This window comes from Saccostrea cucullata, unplaced genomic scaffold (genome assembly GCF_032062105.1).
Source record: "Saccostrea cucullata isolate Sc308-1 unplaced genomic scaffold, CSIRO_AGI_Scuc_v1 ctg1976, whole genome shotgun sequence".
Lineage (NCBI taxonomy): Eukaryota > Metazoa > Mollusca > Bivalvia > Ostreida > Ostreidae > Saccostrea > Saccostrea cuccullata.
The window spans coordinates 69,171-94,160 of record NW_026940984.1 but is presented as its reverse complement, the minus strand read 5'-3'; the positions used below and the strand labels follow the sequence as shown (position 1 = coordinate 94,160).

General features: G+C 32.0%; 1 protein-coding gene and 1 pseudogene across 1 annotated transcript; both read left to right on the top strand.

Moving 5' to 3' along the window:
- The first annotated feature begins 7,453 nt into the window (after window positions 1-7,453).
- Window positions 7,454-8,296, top strand: LOC134256771 (uncharacterized). Its single transcript, XM_062739441.1, has one exon. It carries the CDS (start codon window positions 7,645-7,647, stop codon window positions 8,209-8,211), a length of 567 nt encoding a protein of 188 aa, XP_062595425.1. The 5' UTR covers window positions 7,454-7,644; the 3' UTR covers window positions 8,212-8,296.
- A 9,226-nt stretch (window positions 8,297-17,522) lies between these two features.
- Window positions 17,523-18,764, top strand: LOC134256765 (galanin receptor 2b-like; annotated as a pseudogene).
- Window positions 18,765-24,990: the final 6,226 nt, after the last annotated feature.

Genomic DNA, 24,990 nt, shown 5'->3' with positions numbered 1-24,990 from the left:
CTAATGTACAATTACAGGTAACTTAATGCTCAGATTCTAAATTATGCATAAATAACAAACATTTGTATTTGAAATGTTCAAAACTTTATCATCTTTTGAAATGACAAATCCAAAAAGACACGTAAATTATGTAAATCCCGATGCATAATAATTTTAGAACATCCACATCCGGAAGTTTCTTTATAAATAAACAAACTCCTCACCCTATTCAGAAAATTTTGAAATGAATGCTGGATTTATAAATAATTCCTGTAAATTCCCAGTACCATTGCTCAGTAGTTCATTTTCCCTTTCCTTGTATAAAAAAATTTTGTTATAAAGCTCATTCAAGCTTGACAGTCCCATTTTAATAGGCCCCTTAAGACAAATATAAAGCCCTTACAAGCTTTGGAAAATCCACATCTTAATATAGACACACATATATATATAATTTAAAGCTCATTTAAGATTTGAAAAACCACATCTTAATATAGATACATATAATTAAAAGCTAATTCAAGCTTTGGTAAACCACATCTTAATATAGAAACATATCAGAAGATGAAAATTTGTACATGTAATTGTGCTCTTCTTTTATTACAAATGACAATTTCAACTGTGGAATAATGAATCCTCTAAGAAAATTGCTTTATGAATTATAATGAAATAATTTGTCCTTGAGAGAATATTAAATGAAATGGACTCCCTCGTGATTAAATTTGCTACATATAAGATAGGAAGGCTAATATTTCTTATTTTTATAATATCCTTATCTTTATTTTTTTTTTACATATTCTTTCTTTGAAATATTTATTGATACACTGCCAATTTTCAGGAAGAGGATGCTGATTAACATAGTGAACCAATTGACTTTCTGTTTCGATGGTTTATAAAGACTCTAAAATAAAAAAAAATGACAAGTTTGTCCTCATTAGGTGTTTCATTTTAAGATAATGCCAGTCCATTTATTTATGGATCTGAGATTTCTTAAATGAAATACATATTTACTCTTAGTATATGTCAGAATTGTTTATATTTTTTATAGAGGAAGACAAAGCCCCCCCCCCCCTTTAACGGATATAAATTCCTTACTATATAGGAATGAATCATTATTACGAAAGTTCTGTTTTTAAACTTTTCTAATCTTTTCTAATAAATGTCAATATTAAAATTAATGCTAAATTTAAATATGAAAAGAAAAAATTATTACTTTTCAAGCATAATACTTTTATATAAATATTATATATCAAGCAAGTTAACTTTTGTTATCAATTATACAAATTATACTGTATATAGCGCTGCTTCTTTAATAGTAAATCAGATGAATCGAGGAAACCATCTAAATATAGAAATAGATAATAAGGTAACCATTTCATTTATTAAATTGTTCTGATTTAAAATGTACAGTATTTTAAGGCACGAATAACAAGTATCCGTGAGGAAAATTAATTATTCAAATAATTCACAACAACAATAATAATAATAATAATAGCCGGTAACTGTTTCAGTTATTTCAATTTTTTGACAAACTAGTAGAAAAATATTCGTTCTCCCAAATCATACTTTTGAGTATGTTTGGAAAACCACATATTAATATAGACACATATATCATCAAGTTTAAATTAAATTTGTATCTAGGTGTCCTCTTTTTATTTTCAATGGCAATTCCAAGGTGAGGTAAGTATTTCCCGTGAGGATTTTCTGCTTATTCAAGGTATCACATGATACCTCATGTAGTTCCTGGTTTTAAAAAAAAATAATCTGATTTTTGTTTTGTTCTGTTTCATCACAAGTGTGTCGACAGATAGTGTTTAACTTTATGAAGCATAACGTTTTGAGATGGGTTAAGACAAGTATATATACATGTACCAACAATGCACTCTTCTAAGAAACCAACGTCCCATTCAAATATCATACAAACAACTTTCTTTACACTAAAGCGATCAATAAAATATTTTTTGAACATTCCTTTTATAAAGAGGGTGTTGCAGTTCTTTTGTTATTTTCCCTTAATGTGTAGCAGATTAAAAGAAGAATTTCATGTAACAGAAACTGACACTATATTTTTTGTCAATTGCAACATTATATAAAGCACATCGAGAAACAATATTTGGAAGCTGCGTATTGACTTCCAATTTGCAATTAAATAAATTGTAAATTAGTCTCACGGCAAAATATATCAGATTTTCTATTTTTTAGAATCCCTATCGTTCTGAAAAATTGCCTCCTTGAAACAGCTTAATTTTTATATATGCACAAAGAAACAGGAATTTTCTTCAAAACTGCAATTTCCAATTTTCAAAGAGGCACATTTAAAAAAAAAACGCAGAAATTGAAGTTATTTTCCATACGAAATGCAGAATGTGTACATTAAATAACAAGGGTATATGGATTGTGTTCGAAATGGTCTTCTGGATATGCTGCTGGACTTTCAACTACATGTAATACTTAACCATGAAATGGGTCCTTTTTAGCTCACCTCGACGAAGTCAAGATGAGCTTATGCTATACCCCCGGCGTTGGCGTCGGCGTTAGCGTCGGCATCCCAGGTTCAGGTTTTAGGAGCAAATCCATTCCCAAGTAACTATTAGCCCTATTTGAACCAAACTTGCATGGATGATGCATCTAGGGATGTTCACTACCAGACTTGCTTCGGATGCTGAATCTGACCTACATTTTCTAGATGAGTGACCAGGTTAAAGTTTTTGGAACAGGTTAAAGTTTTCGGAGCAGGTCCATTCCCAAGGAATTATAAGCCCTACCCAGACCAAAATTGCATGGATGATGCATCTATGAAAGTACACTACCAGACTTGCTTCGGATGCTGGAACTGACCTAAATTTTCCAGATGAGTGACCAAGTTAAAGTTTTTGGAGCAGGTCAATTCCCATGGAATTATAAGCCCTACCCAGACCAAACTTCCATGGATGATGCATCTATGAATGTACACAACCAGACTTGCTTCGGATGCTGGATCTGACCTACATTTCCCAGATGAGTGACCAGGTTAAAGTTTTTGGAGCAGGTCCATTCCTCAGGAACTATAAGCCCTATCTGGACCAAACTTGCATGGATGCATCTAGGTATGGACACTACTAAACTTGCTTCGGATGCTGGATCTGACCTACATTTTCATTCCCAAGAAACTATGAACCCCACCTGAAGCAAACTTGCATGGATGATGTTTCTAGGGATGTACACTACTAGACTAGTTTCAGATGCTGGATCTGACCTACATTTTCATTCCCAAGTAACTATAAGCCCTATTTGGACCAAACTTACATAGATGATGTATCTAGGGATGGACACTACCAGACTTGCTTCAGATGCTGGATCTGACCTACGTTTTCATTCCCAAGTAACTGTATGCCCTTCCTAAATCAAACTTGCATGGATGATGGATCTCGGGATGGACACTACCAGACTCGCTTGGGATGCTGGATCTGACCTACATTTTCATTCCCAAGTAACTATGAGCCATATTTGGACCAAACTTACATAGATGATGTATCTAGGGATGGACACTACCAGACAAGCTTCAGATGCTGGATCTGACTTACATATCCATTCCCAAGTAACTTTAAGCCTTACCTGAAGCAAACTTGCATGGATGATGTATCTAAGGATGGACACTACGAGACTTGCTTCGGATGCTGGATCTGACCTACATTTTTCATTCCCAAGTAACTGTAAGCCCTAGCTAAACCAAACTTGCATGGAAGATGTATCTTAGGATGGACACTACCAGGCTTGCTTGGGATGCTGGATCTGACCTACATTTTCATTCCCAAGTAACTATGAGCCATATTTGGACCAAACTTACATAGATGATGTATCTAGGGAGGGACACTACCAGACTAGCTTCAGATGCTGTATCTGACTTACATTTTCATTCCCAAGTAACTTTAAGCCTTACCTGAAGCAAACTTGCATGGATGATGTATCTAGGGAGGGACACTACCAGACTTGCTTCGGATGCTGGATCTGACCTACATTTTTCATTCCCAAGTAACTGTAAGCCCTAGCTAAACCAAACTTGCATGGATAATGTATCTTAGGATGGACACTACCAGGCTTGCTTGGGATGCTGGATCTGACCTATACTTTCATTCCCAAGTAACTATAAGCCTGCTTGAACCAAACTTGCATGGATGATACATCTTAGGATGGACACTATCAGACTTGCTTGGGATGCTGGATCTGACCTATGTTTTCCATACAAGAGACCAGGTTAAAGTTTTGGGAACAGATCAATCCGAATGAACTTGAAGTCTTTGATATCTGCAGTTTTAACAGTTATAAATATTTGTTTACACAATACATGTTTTTCACACTAAACGCATAGAAATGTGTATATGCCATGTAGAGGGTTAAGCACAACTTGCAAGAATATTGTTGTTGGGATGAATACTTATTTTTAAGAAAATATGATGTAGGATTTGTATTACTTACACTGATAACATTCGTCGAGGTGAGCTTCGTAATCTTTGATTACCTATGTTTGCATATTTTTTTTTCTTTGTTCATATGTAATGGTAGATGGTAGTGCAATTCAATATATATTATATAAAATAAAGTTTTGATTAAATAGTTTTTTATACATACAGTAGTTTTTGCAAGTTTGATTCATTTCGGCCTGTCATTTAGTGGCCAAGATTTTATTTGAAATAAATGAAATGTCTTGGATTTAGCACCAACAGTGTGATTATGGGACGCAGTTTTATATAATATACATCACAAGATATTGAATATACATCACAAGATTTTGAACATACATCACAAGATTTTGAATATACATCACAAGATTTCGAACATACATCACAAGATTTTGAATATACATCACAAGATTTTGAATATACATCACAAGATTTCGAACATACATCACAAGATTTTGAATATACATCACAAGATTATCGAATATTGCAACGTTTGACATGCCATAGAAAAAAGCCACGCATGACATGCATTTAATGTGAATATTGCCATTTGGCACTGTTCTAATTATCTACCCACCTGAAGTATCTTTTTAAGGATCGGCTATCATTACTTTTACAGTGTAGCTCTTTTACAAAATTTCTACTTTTTTAGTTTTCAAATAAAATATATTCTTGAAAAGTTAACGATAAAGATATACATGTACGTGTACATGAAAACCAATGAATAGAAATTACAGCTATAGCAAAGTATTACGTCATTATTTAAACTCTTCACCTCTTTTCCAAGAATTGCAATTTTAACACCAAATACGTGTTTAAAATCTTTCAAAACTCCAAAATCTCTACAATGTAACCTGCTTAATTTATGAGTAAACACGTGTTCAAAAGTTTGCCAAATTAAACGTAAATTTTCAAATCATAGACAACATTTATTGATAAAAATTTTTTTGGCCTATTTAGACAGAAAATTAATAATAATAAGACTTTAACTGATATGTTGTCTGTCCTTTGGATGAGACCGGAATACCGTACTTCAGTGTGAGAGCAAGGATGACCTCTAGAAGATTTTTTACTAAAAAGCTTTTAAAACAGGGTCGAACAATTTTTTTTATAATAAAATAATGAATCAGATGTAAAAGGCTTAAAAAAACAAAACATTTTAAAAAAAAATGCGAAATAAATGGTCATATTCCGTTTTCTTAGGTGGGTGGGTGGGTGGGTGGGGGGGGGGGGTAGGGGTGATGGGTGTTGTTGTTCTTGTTTTTATTTTTCTTTACTTTGTGTACTAAATATTAAGTGATTGTACGTAAAGAATAACGTACATTAGCATTAAACCTTTTAAGTTTAAATAAAATACTATAAGACAAACCTTTCATTTTACAGACAGACAAACGGGCATTCTTCTTCAACTTTTCGTTTCTTTTTCCATGAAATCAATATATTCACCGAATAAATAAAATTCCTATACCAATATACATTATTTTAACGAAGTCCTTCAACTTTTCTTTATATGTACAATGTTATGGTCAGATTTCATTCATTGATCTTTGATCTCCTTTTATTTTAACTTTTGACCATAGAATTTTCTACGACCGGGCAAAAATTATTGCTTGATAATATATCTGACCAAAAAAGTACAAATCAGCCGTAGGGTAGGGTGGTACATTAAAGTCAAATTTTTGATGGTCTTGTCACTCCACTATTAGTAAAAGCAGGTGTAAGCGTCAATGAACGAAACGTTGATGGAATTTCTCCTCTTCACTTGGCTACTTCAAAGAATGACATTCTTGTTGCATATATTACTTGACTATGGAGCAGACGTTGCGCAGAGGACTAAAACAGGAGCTACTGCGCTACACTGGGCTTGTAAAAACTATAACATGCTCCATGTTATTATCCATTTCGTTCTAGACAGTAATTACGATCTTAATGTTGTTAACATTTTGGGTCAACAGCTCTTCACTGGGTAGTATGGTTCAAATAAAAGTCTTCAGTTCAAACGTTACTTCAAATTGGATCTGATTACACATTAAAAGATAAAGCTGGAAATAACCCCGAGGTGTTAGCCAAAAAATTGAATTTTGCTTATTTTTCCGATTTAAATGATGGCAAAAAATTTCAAGAAATGGACTTGTTGGAACTACAGGTACCGAATTTGGAATGCAGTGGCATGGACTCTTTAATTACCTGTCCACACCTGAGGTACATGAGGAAAGAAAATGACAAACTATATATTGAAAAGTATCTCGACCATCTGAATCTCCACGAATCATCTATTCAGTCTTGTTTGCAAAGATCTCTGACTTTGATTGAAATGGGACTATTTTACTCACTGGAAGATAATCATCTGGTTCCAAAGAAAATTCACCACCTATTAAAGCTTTTTGCTGAAAACATTAGCACAAATTCTACCAAGTTTTTTGAAAACATCAAAGGAAACCGGCGGACATAATTCTTCAATAAATCACGAATCATCAAAAATTATCAGATCAGAAACACGTATCAAATCTGAACAATTCAAATGCATGTTTGGCTGTAGAATGAAATACTTGTTTAGACCGCATCGATGTGTCGTCTTTGGCAGTAGAAAGACTGTAAATTGCATCAAGTTGCTGATGAATTCGGTTTTTATAGCTAAGCGGGGCTATTCCACGGACCTACCTACACATTAAACAACGTGATTTTAGCAGTAAAACAGGAACATGATTTTGTTGTTGTATTCATTTTAACTGATCAATACAGATTACGAACAAATTTGTAATTTAAAAAGGCTATTTTTAATGTAACGAAAGCTCAAATCGTCTGCATTTTATACACAAGTAAGCAAACAAATTTTACCTCTGGTGTTAAATGAAACAGCGTAATCGAGACATGGTGACCTGATTCGTTTCTCTATAGAGGAAACGATTATCCGTAGTTAAGAGATTGTTGTTATATATGATAGAATAGAAATAAAGTCCTCGTTATCGTGAATGATGCAGAATAACCTCCTCGGTCTCGAAATGTTGTTTGATATATAATCTTCCATTATCTTTTAAACAACATTTCTCGACCTTGGAGGTTATTCTGCAACATTCACGAAAGCGCGGACTTTATTTCTTAAATATCCTTTATTTAACTGCAAAGTTAAGCTAGCTGGGAGTATGTATGAAGGAACCAAAGTGAGAATTCGAGATTGATTTGATTATTTATTTATCCTTTCCGATTTCTCCGGACTGTTGAGGATGATATGTTTCCTGAAAGTTTTGTGAAAATCCGGATAAGATCAGGAGATCAGAATTCTCCCTATGATAAATATCTTGACAGTCAATTGTTTCTTCAAGAGTTCTATGAATGTGTAAATGAAGAATTGGGAATAATACTCAAAGAAAACGAAGACTACTGTCATATTGTGCTTCTGGAAGCCAAATTTTTCTATTCCTCAGTAGATGTTGTCCCTGCTCTACAGTTTGCAGACTGGACACCGAAGCATCTACATTGCCAAAAGAAAGATATTTGCCAAAATGAAACTGTGGACAGATATTCAACAGTTATTATGAAAACCCCTGATAGATGTCATGTGGAAGATTTTACTTTGTTCTATGGAATTTCTTATTCTTATTTAGAACAGAGTATCATTAAAGACATTCCATGTCCTGTTAAAAAGAGTTACATCCTTCTAAAAATTTTAGTGGAATCTGGATATTTCCCTAAGATTGTGGACCATGATTTCAACAGAGCTGTGAAAACCTATATAACAAGTTATCACCTGAAAACTTGTCTTCTTAACGAATGGTATGAACGGACCCTTCACTAGGATAAAAGTTCCACAATAACCAAGGATAATCAAAATGAAGTCTCGATAGCATGGGCCGGGAGAATATTAAATCGTTTTCAGAACAGTGTGAAGAAAGCATTTCTGCCTTCATTTTATAATCCAAATAAAAACTTTGCAAAAGAACGGAATGTGAGAAAAAGATAAGGTTGCTCAACTTGGCGAATTGTTAGTGCCTATCCTGAATGTAGCAATATGCAAAATAAGAGAACTCTTGAGAAACTGTATTGTTCTTTATTTTTTGCTCCACGTTTAAGGGTTTGGTAGGTTGATTTTGATTGATTGATTGTACATTGTTTAACGTCCCTCTCGAGAATTTTTCACTCATACGGAGACGTCACCGTATGCCGGTTACGGGCTTCAAATTTCTCACAACACTTAGTGCAGGTCTTGATGACAGGGGTATGTGGTTAATACATGAATATTCATAACTATGGCATTTTTCCTTCAACATCCAGTTGCAATAATGTTTTCAATTACTCACACTGATACATCAGAAATATTGGTTAGTCGGTGTTCAAATAAGTCGTGTATAGATATGTGACAGATATCTATTTTAAAAAAATGAGAATCTTAAATTTGTTCTGATGGTGGTCAATATGCAATTTGTTAACAGAGTAAACTAAAATTTGAGTTTCTTTGTTTTCAGTTTACTTGTTCTTGCTACGAAAGCGTAGTAATGCCTCGGCAATATATTTTAAAATTGACAAGCCAAGATAAAATTTGAAAAAAAGCTACTTATACATGTAATAGAAAAGTCGGAATAAAAGTTTTAAAAACTTTCAAAGAACCACAATCACGCAACTTATATTTACCAAAGCAATTTGTACTAAATTGTCGGGTAAAGAATTTATTCGTTTTTGAAATAAAAATGTAAAATTAAACAAAGTTTTTGAATTTTTAATTATATTGTACACCAGCATGACGCCAGCTTTAATTGTATTTTCTTACAATTGTGCAGTTTATTATTAATAACTGATGAGCAAATGCAGATTTGGTTATCGTTTGAATGTCAGTACATGTTTTACATCAATTCACATAATGTAAGATAAAGTGATCTTAAACTCTTAGAAGAAACCTTTTTCCGAAATCGAAAAAAATGTTAAAGACGACATGAAAAATTATATGGAAATAATCTCAGAAAAAAGAGAATTAAATTTCATTTACATGTATCTATAAGACTATGGAAATTATTTTCATCTGCTTCTCTGCACTAATGATGTTTTTTTTTTCTGTTGTCAATAATCATATACAAAGAGCATGCTGTTTGCGGACATCTGCTGTTCTTACAATTTCTAGCAATTACTCCAGTTTTACAATAAGTGTAAAAAGGTATCAGATAAACATAACATCTAGGTAATTCCAACATCTTTTCCGAGAACAAAATGTTTGAATTGGTTTTTCTTGATCTTAAATTAGAAATGACTTATCCTCGTTCTTCCAATTCTCTAGAGTTGCATCATAAAATTTCATATCTCAAAACTCAAGAATCTTTTGTCGATGGGCGTCAATGAAAACACGCGCAAGGAAACATTTTCTTCTATTCAAACGAAAGTGTGAAAAATTTTATCAAATGAATTTTGTATTATTTAAACATCTTGATTTTTATGAAATTTAACTATAAATGAAGATAATGAGTAATATGATCTAAGCTTCTTTTGTACGTTATGTGTTCATCAATTAATCAAAAACGTTTCTTTGTTCGTTTAAAAGAAATTCATTGTACACCTTGTACCGATTTTTTGATCCTCTGAAAGTCACGTATTTGTACATTTTTTGCATAAATACCCCTTTTGATTGATTGATTGATTGTATACTGTTTAACGTCCCTCTCCAGAATATTTCACTGAAATGGAGACGTCACCATTGCCGGTGAAGGGCTGTAAATTTAGGCCTGTGCTCGGCACTTACGGCCATTGAGCAGGGAGGGATCTTTATCGTGCCATACCTGGTGTGACACGGGGCCTCGGTTTATACGGTCTCATCCGAAGGACCGACCCATTTAATCGCCTTTTACGACAAGCAAGGGGGTACTGAGGATCTATTCTAACCCGGATCCCCACGGGGGAATACCCCTTTTGTGAAAAAAAAAAATATATGCAAAATTTTATGACATTTTATTTGGCATTTACAGAAAAGAAATGGTATACCCCCCAAAAAAATATCCATGCAGAGGAAATTAATGTCCATTTGATAATATATTAACATTCTGATATTATTATGCATATGTCTTTTTCAAGTGAAATGAGGAGCTGCACTATACTATTATCATATACTTTGTTTATCTTTTAAACGTGTTTACTATGCTAGTACACTGTAATTATTTTCATTTAAAGAGTTATCTGTCCTTTTTCTTCGTTATGTGCTTATTCAATATTACGCGCGACAATACGAACACGTTTAGTTTGGCAACCGACAACAATATACTGAAAGACGACAATACGTACAGTAAGGGTAGGGCTGGTACATTTTGTTGACTTTATGAGCAAAAAAATAAAGTAAAAAATATCTGATTTGATGATAATAGGGCCATTTAAAAAAAAATGTTTTTTTTTTCCTTTTAATCTTCTTATCCCTTCAACAAATATATAGGCCCTATGTTAAAATGCGGACAAAACATTTTCCTACCTACCTACCGACCAAATAATTTTCAGTTTGTTGAGGGCAAGCAGGTCATGAAGGTATATTGCTGCATAAGTAATGGAAGTTGACGATAGAAAAGTTAACATCATGACGTTTATCATAGAGCTTGTTTGTTACATTACCATTAACGTCTTTTTCAAGTAAAATATCCAAATATGAAACAGATGTGTCAGTCGACTCTGTGGTATCTTTTATCTCAAGCTCACCAGGATATATCATATCGACATAAGAATGGAAAAGCCTAATGGTTATTGACAATACCTCGTCCATATCCAGTGTATCTAAATGTCGAGCTGATTTTGAAGAATTTCTTTCTTAGAAAGAGTACTATGATTTAAAATTGGATTACCACTTGTAGAATTAAATCCAAGTACTTCTAAAATACAATTTATATAATGAGCCTTACGAAGGAAGGCCATTTTGTTACACATACCTGCTTTGTCAGCAGGGAGTATGTACTGATCATCTTATGGGTTAAACTAAGCAGAATATAACACTCTTTATATGTACAATGAAATCTACTCAAATGTCCTTGAAAAATTATTTAAAATATCTTTTAACGTATCTAATTTCCTTTTAGAAAGCTTTCATATTAATTTTAGTTAAGGAATTTATATTTGTTTGTTAATTTCATTAACCAGCAAGTAAGATACGAAAAATATTATGGTTTCCCAAATCTACGATAAAGAATGTCCCTCTAAATATTGATTGTACAGTTTATTAAAGCGATATTTACATGTATTTACTTAATGACAAAATTTTCAGGGATATAAACAGAATTTTTCACTTGTACTATCAGAAATGCATTTTTAAGGAAAAAAATTAGGATTGTTTCATATATTATTGATAGACACTTTTAAAAGATATATTTCACAGATATTTTACAGATGCATAAGTTCTGTATTTTTCATTGCATCAAATTTGATTTAAGCTTATCAGCTGCTTTAAAATCGTAAGTAGGATCTAAACACTTCACAAGAAAACGCACAACATATAAATTCATCATCTAAAAATAACGCTGATAAAAACAACAGTTATCACATTAGGTTTAAAAACAAAATTTTAAGCTCAAAGGGTGGGGATGCTACGAAAATATTTTAGATTGACGTTGTTTTAAATGACTTTACTTAAAGCATTTCTAATCAATGATAAATATTTAACACAAAAATATACAAAAGTGTCGATTGAAATATCAAGTAAACTTGAAACGTCAAGTTTGATAGTAATCCATGCAGTTCGCGGAGAATAGAAATTCTGATAAAGTGATTCATTGCTTCTAGATACACTTATTTTAGAAAATATTTGTTTTGAAAATCCAATTGAGAAAAGTTTCGATTTGGTTGTTAAAATATAATATTTTGTAAAGATCATGGTTCATTTAAAGGTCTCATTTAAAAATTACGGTCCAGGATTAAAATTTCATGATCTTTAAAAGACAGTTTTCGGATAAATAATTATGTTCTTCATAAAAATAGCCCCAATAAAAATAATTAAATGTTTTTCAAATAAAGAAGTTGCGTCACTTTTTAAAATCGTAAGGACCTAGAACATAAATAAAGTACAGTGTATTTACGTAAAAATTTATATTTAATATTGAGAAAAAACAAATTCGAAGGAAACATCTTTCAATTGATAGAAAATCAACGTCGGTCAAAGCTACAAAACTGTAGCGTGCATGTGGTTTTATATTTCAGTCTTTGACCATAACGTTACAGATCCCGTAGTACAAAAAGTTGCGATTTTCTACACTCGGTTTTGGAGAATATCGTCAGAAGTGTCATGCAGCTTGCATAATTATACAATCTATTTACAGGTTCACTTACATTATTAATGAACAAGAAGCAATAGCCTATAGGCCCCAATTCTTACTTTATTAACTTTGGCAATGTTGTTCTTCAAAAGATTTTCCTCATTGTAAAACTTTTTTTGGCCCCGGGGTCATGATTTGAACAGTTAAGGTTCAACACTACCCCAGCGTGCTTAATCAAAAGTTTAAGCTTTTTTGCCTAGTGGCTCTTGAGAAAAAGATTTTTAAAGATTTTTTTATATATTTCAATGTTAAACTTGAATTCTCTATTGTGGCTCCATCTAACCTTCAGGGGTCATGATTGATTTGAACAATTTAAAATCTAAATTTTTAATAAGAATAAGAATTTTTTATAACCTCAACTTGTTTTTGTCTTTTCCTGGCTACATTTTTCTGTCCCCCCTTTATAGAGGTCTTGAACCTTTATTTTAACAATTTAAACATTAAAGCTCTCCTTTACCCAAGGCGGCTTTGAACCAACTTTGGTTAAAATTGACTCAGTGGTTCTTGAGGAGAGGTTGAAAATAGGAAGAGCTTACTGATGGACAGAATGACAGACGATGGACGATAGATAATTACTAAAGCATACTTAAACTTAAAGCTCAGGTGAGCTTAAAAGTGTGAAGAAAACGAACATTAATCGATCTCATGAAATAACTCTGAACAAAACATATCTTTAAACAGGGCATCCACACGGATTCCTGGAAATTCAAATTGTGGCCAGGTGTCAATCATCCCCTGTTAAACGGTCACAGCCGCCATGAGCCCTCTGTATTGATCAAGTAGGCGGAATATTCAGCTGTTAAATTAAGTACTAAATAGGTATGTACATTGAGTCTGCTAAATACGAACAGTAAATAGGTTATATTTACTTATAAGGTCATTATCACGAACTCATTTATATAAAAAAAATTAAAATCGCGTAACTCCGTCAAAAATCAATTACGCGGAAGGAAATGCATACCTGGGTCCGCCGTTATAAAACTTGGAGAATTCTAAAAAAAAAATTCTCAACTCATCTCTTGAGAATAACTCAGCTGAGAATTTGAGAATAAAAGAGTTTAAAGTATTTTTTATTATTCTCAACTTTTTTATGACGGCCGCTGAGTCTGAGAATTTCGGATTTGAGAAAATCCTCAGACTTGAGAGCATTCTCAGACTTAAGAATGTTTTATAACAGCGGACCCTGATTTGTATCTCAACTAGATATACTCACATACCAAAAATCAGCTGGAAAACCAAGCGGGATAGAAAGTGACACAGATTGACAGACAGACAGACATACTCAGAGGAATCGTGTAGTCCCCTTGAAGTTCACCGGTAGGGGAATAATAACTTATGTTGATTATCATAAATAAAACGCTGCCGATATATATAAATGTCAAGTTAAAGGCCACATCATACTTTTGTTAAATTGCTCTTAATTTGATAGATTTACCAAATCATGCTCTATATCAAAATACGTCCGTACTCATTCTGCAATGTGGTGATCATTAAGAAAATTTTAAAATTCTTGTCAGCGAACTATTTGAACAATAATCGTATATGAATTTATTACTTCCCAAGACAAACTTTATTCCAAACAATAATTTTTTGAAGAAAAAAATATTTGAGGACGAAATTTTCTTATATAAGCAATCATTATGGGTAGTTAACCGTTCACTACCCAAAATGATTGCTTAAATTCCTGAAACGTATGTAATATGTGCTTTCTTGAGGGTTTTTTTTTTTGGTTTAGTAATAATGCATATGAAGATGATCTATTCAACAAAGAACTTGTACCAGATACGGGAAACGCCTAAAAAATAATTAGTTACAGTACAAAAGCCATAATATGTTCGAAAAATTAGCAGTGAACTTCGATGAATGCAAAATCCCCACATTAAGCATGGCATGTATATTAAAGTGGGTTTAGGTTTGGTACATCTCAACGTAAACCTATTGGTGGGTTAATCTAATTTAATTATATTTCAATGTTGGATCTAGAGAAATTGGAGGTCGATTCCTCCCTGGAAGCTTCAATTTTTTTTTTCAGCTATAACTAAATGAAAAACAAAAAAAGTATTTTAGTTATTAACTATAGTTACATATAACTATAATTCATTATAGTAAACTATAGATAACTATAGTAAATCTCAGTTTTCACTATAGTAAATCACAGTTTTTACCATGAATTTCAGACAGAAATATTTTATTTTTAAACTTCCTATAAGTAGTTTTGTGATAATAAAATGAACTACCGTATAAGTAGAAATTTTAGACTGACACAATTTTAGTGATGACTACCTAAAATCTTGTATTTTATTTTTAGCGATAAGAAATTTTTGCAATTTTAAAATGTTAACTAAAGAAGCTAAATACAATGTAATACACAATTAGTTTTAAATGATATTTAATTTTAGCGATGTCAGCACCCTCGCTAATAATGCCAAAATTAAATCCTCGCTAAAATTCTACTTACACTCTATTTCTTAAATATACTGACACGCAAAAGAAACGCAACAAGCAGTAATTTACAAATGTTTGATTTTTTAACTTATGATTTTCAAAAGCGAATAAAGTAAGGCTAAATTCATTTTCAGAACATCAGATATTTGATAAAAATGTTCAATGTTTATCTGTTTACTTTACTAAGTAAAATATGACTGTTAAAACACCCCCCTCCCAACCATTCAAGTAAAACTTGCAAGACTGCCCTAAACAACAATTGTAGCTTAATTTCTACGATACAATAGGTTCATTGATATCGAGATCTGAGCGAAAGAATTATCATTAGCATTTTTAAATGCCCGTTTTTCAGATGATTAGGTCGAATTTTCTTAACTTAGAGCAGTGAAGTCACCCTTGGACTTCCGGTACAAGGAATGTCCTTAATGCATATGATATGTAAGACCCTGTTGAGGCGAAATGAAGTGAAATTTCGCATCAGCAACTCTCCATCACCTTTACATTAAAAATTCCCAGCTAGAGCAATGGAAATACGTACATAAGCCATTTTCAAGTAGCCTTAGCATTGTTTCGGGAATTTTCAGAGTTTATTTTTTGAAATATTGCTGCATTACTTATGATGAACAGTAAAAAACCCTTAAAACTCCATAATATTGCAAATAGTTTTGTTAAACATGCAATTTTTGATTTCTGTTAAGCAGACTAAAACTTGACTTCCGGTTATGGAATGGAAATCATTTAACTGTTAATTTACTGATGTTTACTAAATTGAAGATATTCATAATTTTAAGATACAAAATTCTTTACTTTACATAATTATTTCCCCCTAAAATAGGGTGTTGCGTTTCTTTTGCGTGTCAGTATATACAAATTTCATATTCCGATATATATGCATTTATGTAATTTACGACTTATTCAGACTTTAAATCTTCAGATATTCAGATGTTCAAGCGTAAACTTGCATAATTAATCAAAGTATTTACTATGGTTTACTGTAGTTAATTTTTGTAAAATAAAATTTTAGGGGAGAATATTCTTATTACTGTAGTTTTATACAATATCAATGATCTTGCGCAGTACGGTTTAGACTTCGACAGAAAATCAAAGCTTGTTTTCCTAAAATTAGTCAATCGATGTGCTTAAGTTTTTATGTTAGCAAATTATCTTATTTTTTTATCTTATTTAAATTCTACAAAAATCAATCACATATTTTCATCTTTCAACTAAAAAAAATCCAAATTAATATTTTTATTTCATTTTCAAAATATGAAAAGATTACATGAAAAACATACATTTTTTCTTCCAACAGACAAGACTTGTAACAAGATGGTCTTGGATTGTAAGGCTCATTATAAAACTAGATCTGAGAATTTGGTTTTGATTCTAAGTCTGGAAATCCACATTTTACTCGCAGTGCGCTTTTTGTGGATGACATTCTTCAAAAATCACCTTTCAGAGTATACTCAAAATATTCCAGTCGACCAAGGTGAGTTCGACATAATTTGCTACAGCGCATAGTAGAAGTGATAAAGATAAAAGAAGGATTTTTCAATTTCATCACATTAAGCACATGAATATTCAATATTGTATGACAATATCTTATGATATGCAGGCATTGTGATAACATAGACAACTGCGTCTTTAATAACAGAAATGAAACTTGCACATATATGTGACTCAAGCGGATAAATAAATAAAAGATTTAATTATCAGTAATGATCAAATATGCTTACAATTATTAATGATTTTTTTTTACTCTAATATATTTTTTTTCTCATTCTTTTGCTAATATTTGCCATAAGACTTGCCAAAAGACTTAACAATGTATACGTAATTTTTATGCAAACTAATTTAATATCTTGTCACGTTTTCTGTTAACTTCGGTGAATACATTATATATTATCTAGAATGTCATAAATTAAACGTTATTGATTCAAATGTTAATATTCATTAATTGTAACTAATATATTTGACCCAGACATGTATGCCGTAATGTGTTCATGTTTTCTTGTATGTTTACATTCTTTTATTACGGCATCTAACAGTATTGAATTAGGCAGTAATTATAAATTAAGTGCCTTTTTTACATCTCGGCCGTATTATCTAAATATCACACATGCCGATGTAATTTGCTGCAGTTACTTACTAGAATGTAAAGAAGACATTGGCGTACTTTTATAAACACATGCCAAAATCGCAATATCACACTTTTTATACTAGAAATAAAATCGTTCTGACAAATACAATAATTCAATAAAAAATTAGGAAATAATTTGAGGGGTTTTCTTACTCATACAAAAATGTAAATATTTTATTTCAGATTTCAGATTGCACTTGGGAAACACCTAGTGAAGAAGCGCGCACCAGGGAGCATCTAATCTGCGATACAGCCTACTATATAATGCAGCTCAATGTATTCAAAACATTACTAAGCCACATTTAAAGCGAGATGGATACATATTAACTTTTCTTTAAGACATCAGAAATTATGATTGGATTTCCGAGGTAAGTTAAGCTAATTAACTTATATATAACTTACTTATTCTTATTAAATAAGTTGTGAATATTATTCAGTTGGAAAGACTTAATGCCTTATTATTGATTATTTGTTTTCACATTTCTTATCGAAATATTTCTTGTATTTTATTTTTAAAAAATAAATTTCAGTTTAAATGGTACACGTGGAATTCTGGACTTAATTATGGACGTCGTATCAAATCAGAATAAAACAGATTACGATGAAGAGATAAAACGAGATGTTCCTATTTATCTACACAAAGATCACTTCGTTCTTGTGGTTACAATAACCCTGCTTGGAATTATAGGAAATGTACTCACACTGGTGAAGCTCACGTGGGGCAAACATTTCCAAGGTACTGTATTTGTTGTTATTAGAACTATAATATTTACAGATGTTGTGAATTTGTTTCTTTACGTTGCTCATGCTGGATTTAAGTTTGGTGGCTTTCGTCTTGAAAAAGTTCCATGTGCCACTTTTTTGGTCATATTTTACGGTATTGCCCATGCCTCTGCGGCTCACGTGGTTTTTCTGTTTGGACTTGGTGTCGGAGCCGATAAAATTCAATCAGTTACGTAAGCGAAACATCATTGTGTCATCTGCTGCTATTTGGATCGTAAGCATATTATTTTCAACATTTTATTTCGTGCTACGATACAAATCAGGAATACAGACACCTAGTTCTGTGATAATAACATTTCGTATTTACCTTATTATTGTTCCTGCACTGTTGATTATTATATTCCATGTTAAGAAGATACATCGTCTCAAGCGCACAATGAGCAAACACAACATCGAACACAACATTATCAAGATGTCTCTTGTGACGTCATTAATTCTAATCGTGTACATGTCATCAGCTATTCTTTTCCTTGTATGCTACATCTTTTCATTATATAGTTTTGAGAACACAGAGAAAGAGTTTTTAGTAATTGCACAACTGGCTTGGTTACTTAATTCTGTGCTGAGCCCATTCATTTATGTTGTATCAACACTGAGCTTCCATAAATATTTCAAACTCATATCAACAACTGTTCAAAAAATGAAATGTATATCAGATTAAGCGGAAGCAGTTATCTTTTGTTCATCATCATATTCATACAGAATTTGACATGGTGCGAGCAAATGATTCAAAAATGAAATCAAACAATGACTGTAGTCATCATGCAGGTTGGATATTGAAAGTTTAAGACATTTAACGTACGTAACTCATTATACTAATTGCGATATTGCACGCCATGCTGTTTGCCAACTTTAACAAAAAAGATTCAGATGGAAAAACAAAATAAAATCGCATACATGTTTACCAAAGCTTTGGTAAAACGTGGTGTAGAAATTGTATTCAAAACAAATTTGCATCTATCTTAAAAACCAACATATGGTGTCTTTTGCCTGGGAAATAATGCACTGTACAGTCATGTGTAGCCAAAGGATATATCAAATCATGGTTTTTATATAGAAATACATTTGTATTTAGTGATATATGTTTCAAAAATTTTATTTAGAAATAAAGTATTAAATGTATTATAGAAATATGTCCAGTTAGAGGGATGGCATTTTTTAAAAAATTAAATACCAATAGAAACGCCACTTTATGTTAGATAATAAAAAACGAAACTATAAGCAATGAAAAATTTTATCTGAATTTTTTCCCTACATGTAAGATTATTTTTTTTTTTAAAAAGCAGTTACGACAATTTAGATATTTGGAAACTAAAGAAGAAGGACGCATTTGGTTAATTGTCCATGATTTGGTTTGCTGAACATAGCTGGTCAGATTTTAAAAACACGTACATTGTTTTTTCATTTAGTTTGAAAGTGTGAGATTTTGACATTTTGTCCGTTTCTCCTAGAGGGTACTATAACATAGTAATGTTTCACAAACAATAAACACTATAATATTTAATGCATGATATAGATGCTGATACGTGCCCATCTGCATTAAAAAAATAGAATAGAATATTAGAATTGATTTCGCTCGAGAACCAAACTGAACCAAAATTTATCTAATTCAAAATTTTAATTCATCAGTACAAAAAAAGACATTGACAAAATAAATAGTTGTTTTCATGAAAAAAAAAATACTTAGTAATTAACGTTCCATGCCAGGCTCGAATCAAAAACTATTCGATTCCAGTGCTCTGAGCAGTTAGCCCAACTCACTGAGCTATCACTGCTATACATAAAGTGAAAATTTTAAAAGGACAAAGAAGCACCACATTCACACATTTGGATTGGGGGGGGGTCATTTTTCATGCTCTCTAGGTCTTCTCTCCATTTTTTAAAAAAAGTGAATTCGTTTCTTTGAATTAAAATACACACAAATAACGTTTCATAATCACGAAGAGAAGACCCAGAGAAAAAAAGTAGACAAAAGTGTTTAAAAATGTACCATTTTGTACCAAATGCCTGATCTGGCCAATTTTAAGCTATTTTTTAGAAAAGCAAAGCTCAATTTCGGGAAAATATTTTCCTTTCCTGTTGCACAGGAGCCCGATAAGTTAAAATGTTAAAATTTCATAAGACATGTCGATAAAATTTTCACTTTCCAATTACGCCCAGGTTCCTGCCGAATGCCAATCAAAAACACCCTCTTTCTTTTGCCATTATGATAAAAATTCTTTCTTTCGAAGAAGATTCGGGGACATGTGAATATTTGTCTGTCTTGCTGCATGTGTTGATAGGATCTTACTTTGGAACCATTTATTTTGATCACATATTTTATTTTCTTGAAATTTGACATACTTCTGAAAAAAAAATTACTTGACTTTGTGCTAAGGTTCTCACTTTGTATCTCGTTTCTTTCATTGGTGGCGGAGATCATTTGGGGGTGATAAAAAAAATGTTTGCAATCTAAATTTATAACTTTCATAAAACAAAAATATAGGGTTTCAGTGTTGAAATTCATGAACAGAAGTTCGTTTGTATTTTAACGCGCATTTCGTATTTACTGTTCCTGCATTGCTGATTATTATATTCCATGTTAAGAAAATACATCGTCTCAAGCAAACGTTCTTTCCATTTACAAATCAGGTAAATAAGGATATCCTTTTCAAGAATGTGCACGGTTACCGTCATTGCCCGAGTTCCAAGTCTTAGGAGACGCTTTTTAAAACGGATAAAATATGGGTACCTCGTTTTTATCTTATCTGATATGTTCAAAGTCTGAAGTTTAAAAACGATTTAATAATTAGATAATCATGTTATTGATAAATTTTTAACTACATTTCTAACAGTTAACTGGCGGTCTTTCTTATCAAATTGCTTAACAAAGGACACATTTCTTTTCCAGCTTGCTTTGACTGGGCAACAAAACATCATTATTAAACATCTCCCTTCCCTCACTTAAACAATCAATTCAATTAATGACTAAAGTTCTGGCAAGTCTTTTTTCTTCATAAACCATGTACAAATTATTATATGCTATTGCAAAGCAATTTCCAAGATAAATTTAAGTTTAACTTTACATCCGTTTGTTGCTCGAGTAATGCTAAGTCAACCAGTTTTTGTCACAAGTAATCTACATATTGCAGTCATTTTCACATTGTGACGTCACAAACATGAAACAGAACATTTCATTACATATGATATTTATAAAACATATGTTTGACTCTATGTGAGCCTAATTTCTTCCTGATCTGAATTGGGATTTTGTACATAATAAGAGACAGTTCGCGAATATTTTAACCAACCCTCGTATTTGAGGGGGTTGTGTGTTGTTTATAACTCAATTATAAATCTGGCAACGTCTGAATTTTTATTTTCAAATTGATATTTTCTCTCTTCAAAAACGAATTGTCGGATAATATGCAATTATGTTATACAGTCATAAAATCATAAGGTCGTACTTATAATAGCAACCCTGGCATACATCGTTTGGCCTTCATCAGCAGGTACCTTCGCTGTAGAATTACCTTGTAAACATGAACTTTTTTAAGACATAAACTGGCGAATTCAAAACAGATAATTTATGGATACTTTGATGTGTTTCAATCATCTTCATTTATCATGACTTGATATATTCGTTTAAAAAATAATATATAGGTGTAATTATGAAGATAAGATCGTGATCTATCTGCCATGTAGGCACGGGCTATACTAGGTTAACGGGAGAGGTTAGCAGATTTAAGGGAGAAGAACATCTATCGAGACACCTCTTCAGAGAAAAAGCACTAGCCAAAAACAAAACGTTGAATGTCAGAGAACTTAAAGAGAGAAAGAAGGTGAGGGAGAGCTTTATTATTTTAATGATGTAACAGCATTGAAGATATCAAAATGAGATAACGCTGGCTTGTTCTGATTTAACTTTTTTTAAATATACCCAATTCTTATCTCATATATAATCCGAAAATGCAAGATTTACATCTTCATTATTCTTTTTTATTAAAAGCACCTTCACAAAGTTAGTATTTAACAGACGTAAGAAGATTCAACAAATACTCTCGCCATGGAAGAATATTAATAGCATTGTTAATTACATAACTGAAAACATTTAAACAGCTTAGAAGAAATCAAACCGTCTTTATAAACATACATCCATATGTTGCCATTAAAGCAGATCAAACACGGACCTCGAAAACATCAGAGGTGGGATCAGGTGCCATGGAAGACTCAGCATCAAAGTAAGCCTTCGAGTCAGAAACCATGCGATTACTCGGAAAACAGAAATCAAAAAGAAATATTTCTGAACTTTTTCAAACTGATCATATGCATTATGATTTGTGTAAACACAAACTAGCAAAACATTATTAAGATTTAAAGGACAAGATAGGGTAAGACCAGTATTTGGCCCCCGATTTCGGGTGTCTTTCAGAATGATCCAACAGTTTATCCATGAAAACCTGTTTTCACCCCTGCCACAAAATGAGTACTGGTTTTAAGATTAAGAATATACAGAGGTAGCAGTGAGGTCAGGAAATAGGTCAATTTTCGAAATTTCTCATTTTTATGCAAATTTTCACTAATTTTACAGCACATTTTATTTTGGAAAACATAGAGCACACGCTTGCCTATCTAACAAATTTATATATTTTATACACTGATATCAGATGCAGTAGATGTGTAAAAATCTCAGATAGGCAAGCGTGTGCTTTATGTTTTCCGAAGAGAAATGTACCCAAAATATGATGAAAATCCACCAGAATTGAGGAAATTCGGGAAAATGTCCTATTTCTGAACCCTCTAGTGGCTTCCATGTAGCCTTTGAATCAAAATTAGTGCTTGTCTTAAAGTAAGCATCATTTTAACTTCTTAACTACAAACTATCACAGTTTTATCAGTGTTCTGATTTTTATATCAAAAATTCGGCTGTTACCCTATCTTGTCCTTTGTCCAATCAAATTTAAATCTTAATTTTGTTATTCTCGCAGCATCTAGCATAGGTTTTTGGGAGTGGTGTATTAGGTTAATACATGTATATTCAAAACAGGAATTCTTCTTTATCAGTAATTGTCGTCATAATGATTGCATTAATTCTCATTGATATATTAGAATTATTTGTGCGTCGGTGTTCAAATGATTCAGAGATGTGTCAGATATCGAAATTTTTCACATCAAGCAGATGAAATTAATAATAAGCGTTTATCCACGATGTGAGCTTTAGTAACAACTGCCAAATATATTTCATATCTCGTTGTAGAATAAAAATGTGGTCCTCATATTTGTGCAGATGATGGCCAGTAAGCAATTTCGAAAACATATGTTTGTACGAGGGTTGTCCCATAAAATCGTGGACAAAGCGTTTTCCCGAAAAGCAATGTGCGCACTAAGCAGAAAATTTCAGTAAATGTTTATCATATTTAAGTGCATGATAATGTTTTTGATAAAATATAGGCAAAAATAAAGATTTCATTATGCTTCAATGTGCACGAGGTATTGTCCTACGGCGCACTGTCAAAAAACCAAGGGTTTATAAAAGAATACACAAGTTTGAATTCAAAATAAAATTTTTAAATACATAAGATTTGGATTAAATTTATCCTAATTCAATTCCACAATCAATTTTGTAGTCTTTGTAAAAATTTTAAGGCATTTGCTTAATTTTTGGTAGTTTCTCGAACATTCGAAATGGGAAACGCACGAAAAATAGCGACGTTTTATGACGTTACGGCGCACCGGAGAACAGTTCAGTTTTATTTCTATGTTGTAATGACACCTTTACAGACTTTAAATGACCATAGAAGAAAAAAGAATTTAAAAAATCACCATATCTTAAGTATACAAATGAAATAGGAGTTTTCTTAGCGATGTTTTTTTCTGAGGGGTACAAAACATACGGAAAAACTTTTAATGTAATAGCAAAGGACGCTGTCACAGTAGACCGCCGATATGAGATTTTCTATTAGTTGAATGATGATGAGAATATTGTCTGTAACTTAAATATATCTTTCGCATGAGGGTGCCAATAGGTTTTTCGGCTGTTTATGGAGACTAAAGAATGTGTATCAATGAAATTCCCAAATTTAAGTCAAACTCATCTAATTTCATTTTCAGCAAAGATAAAACGTGACACTATTTTAGACACTTTGACGTTATAATCCATGCGCCGTAAGGTGATACAATACGTGGCATAAAATATCATAATTTGTTTATTTATGCATAAATTTATCTGAAATGTGCTGTGTATATTACTAAAATATGTACTAAATAATAGTGAAAATTTCAGAACGCAGTTATGTTTATTTTTCACACTAGACAACTTGTCCACGATTTTACGAGACAACTCTCGTACATTGTACATGCGAATAAGAGGAGCTTCAGTTTACAAAGTGAACTGAAATTGGAGTTTCTTTGTTTTTCTTTTAACATTTTCCTACTGAAGAATGTGAGTACCAACCAATATATATTTCAAAGTTGGAAATTCCAATTAAAAGTTGGCTTTTCCAACTTCAAAATTAGCAAAGCAACGAATCTTTACTGCTCAATAGTCCTGTGTGCCGAGTACAGGTCTATTTCAAGCCTTTCGACGGTGTATAATGACATCTCCAAATGAGTGAAAAGTTTTGAAAAGAACTAAAACTATTGATTTTAATGTAATTTTGTACGAGTAAATAGAATGTTTACTTTCTTTCTAAAAAAAAGCAAACCACAATGTTACAAAATAAATTAAAGCAAAACGTCTTTAAATTCAGGGTTGCTACTTGATATTTTTGTTTACTTTCATGAACTTACCCTTTCCATAAAAATGCATCTATTTCGTATTTTCATTTATTGTAGTATATTTACATGTTTCTCGAATATCTCGAATTAACTATTTTAAAAATTGCATACTTAGCAATGCTTGGTCATATAATATGATATATTGTGATTTTTATGCGAGGTATTGAATTTGAATTAAATAATTTTG

Coding starts and splice junctions, on each gene's coding strand:
- LOC134256771 (XM_062739441.1), top strand. CDS start 7,645: ATGTTTCCTGAAAGTTTTGTGAAAATCCGGATAAGATCAGGAGATCAG.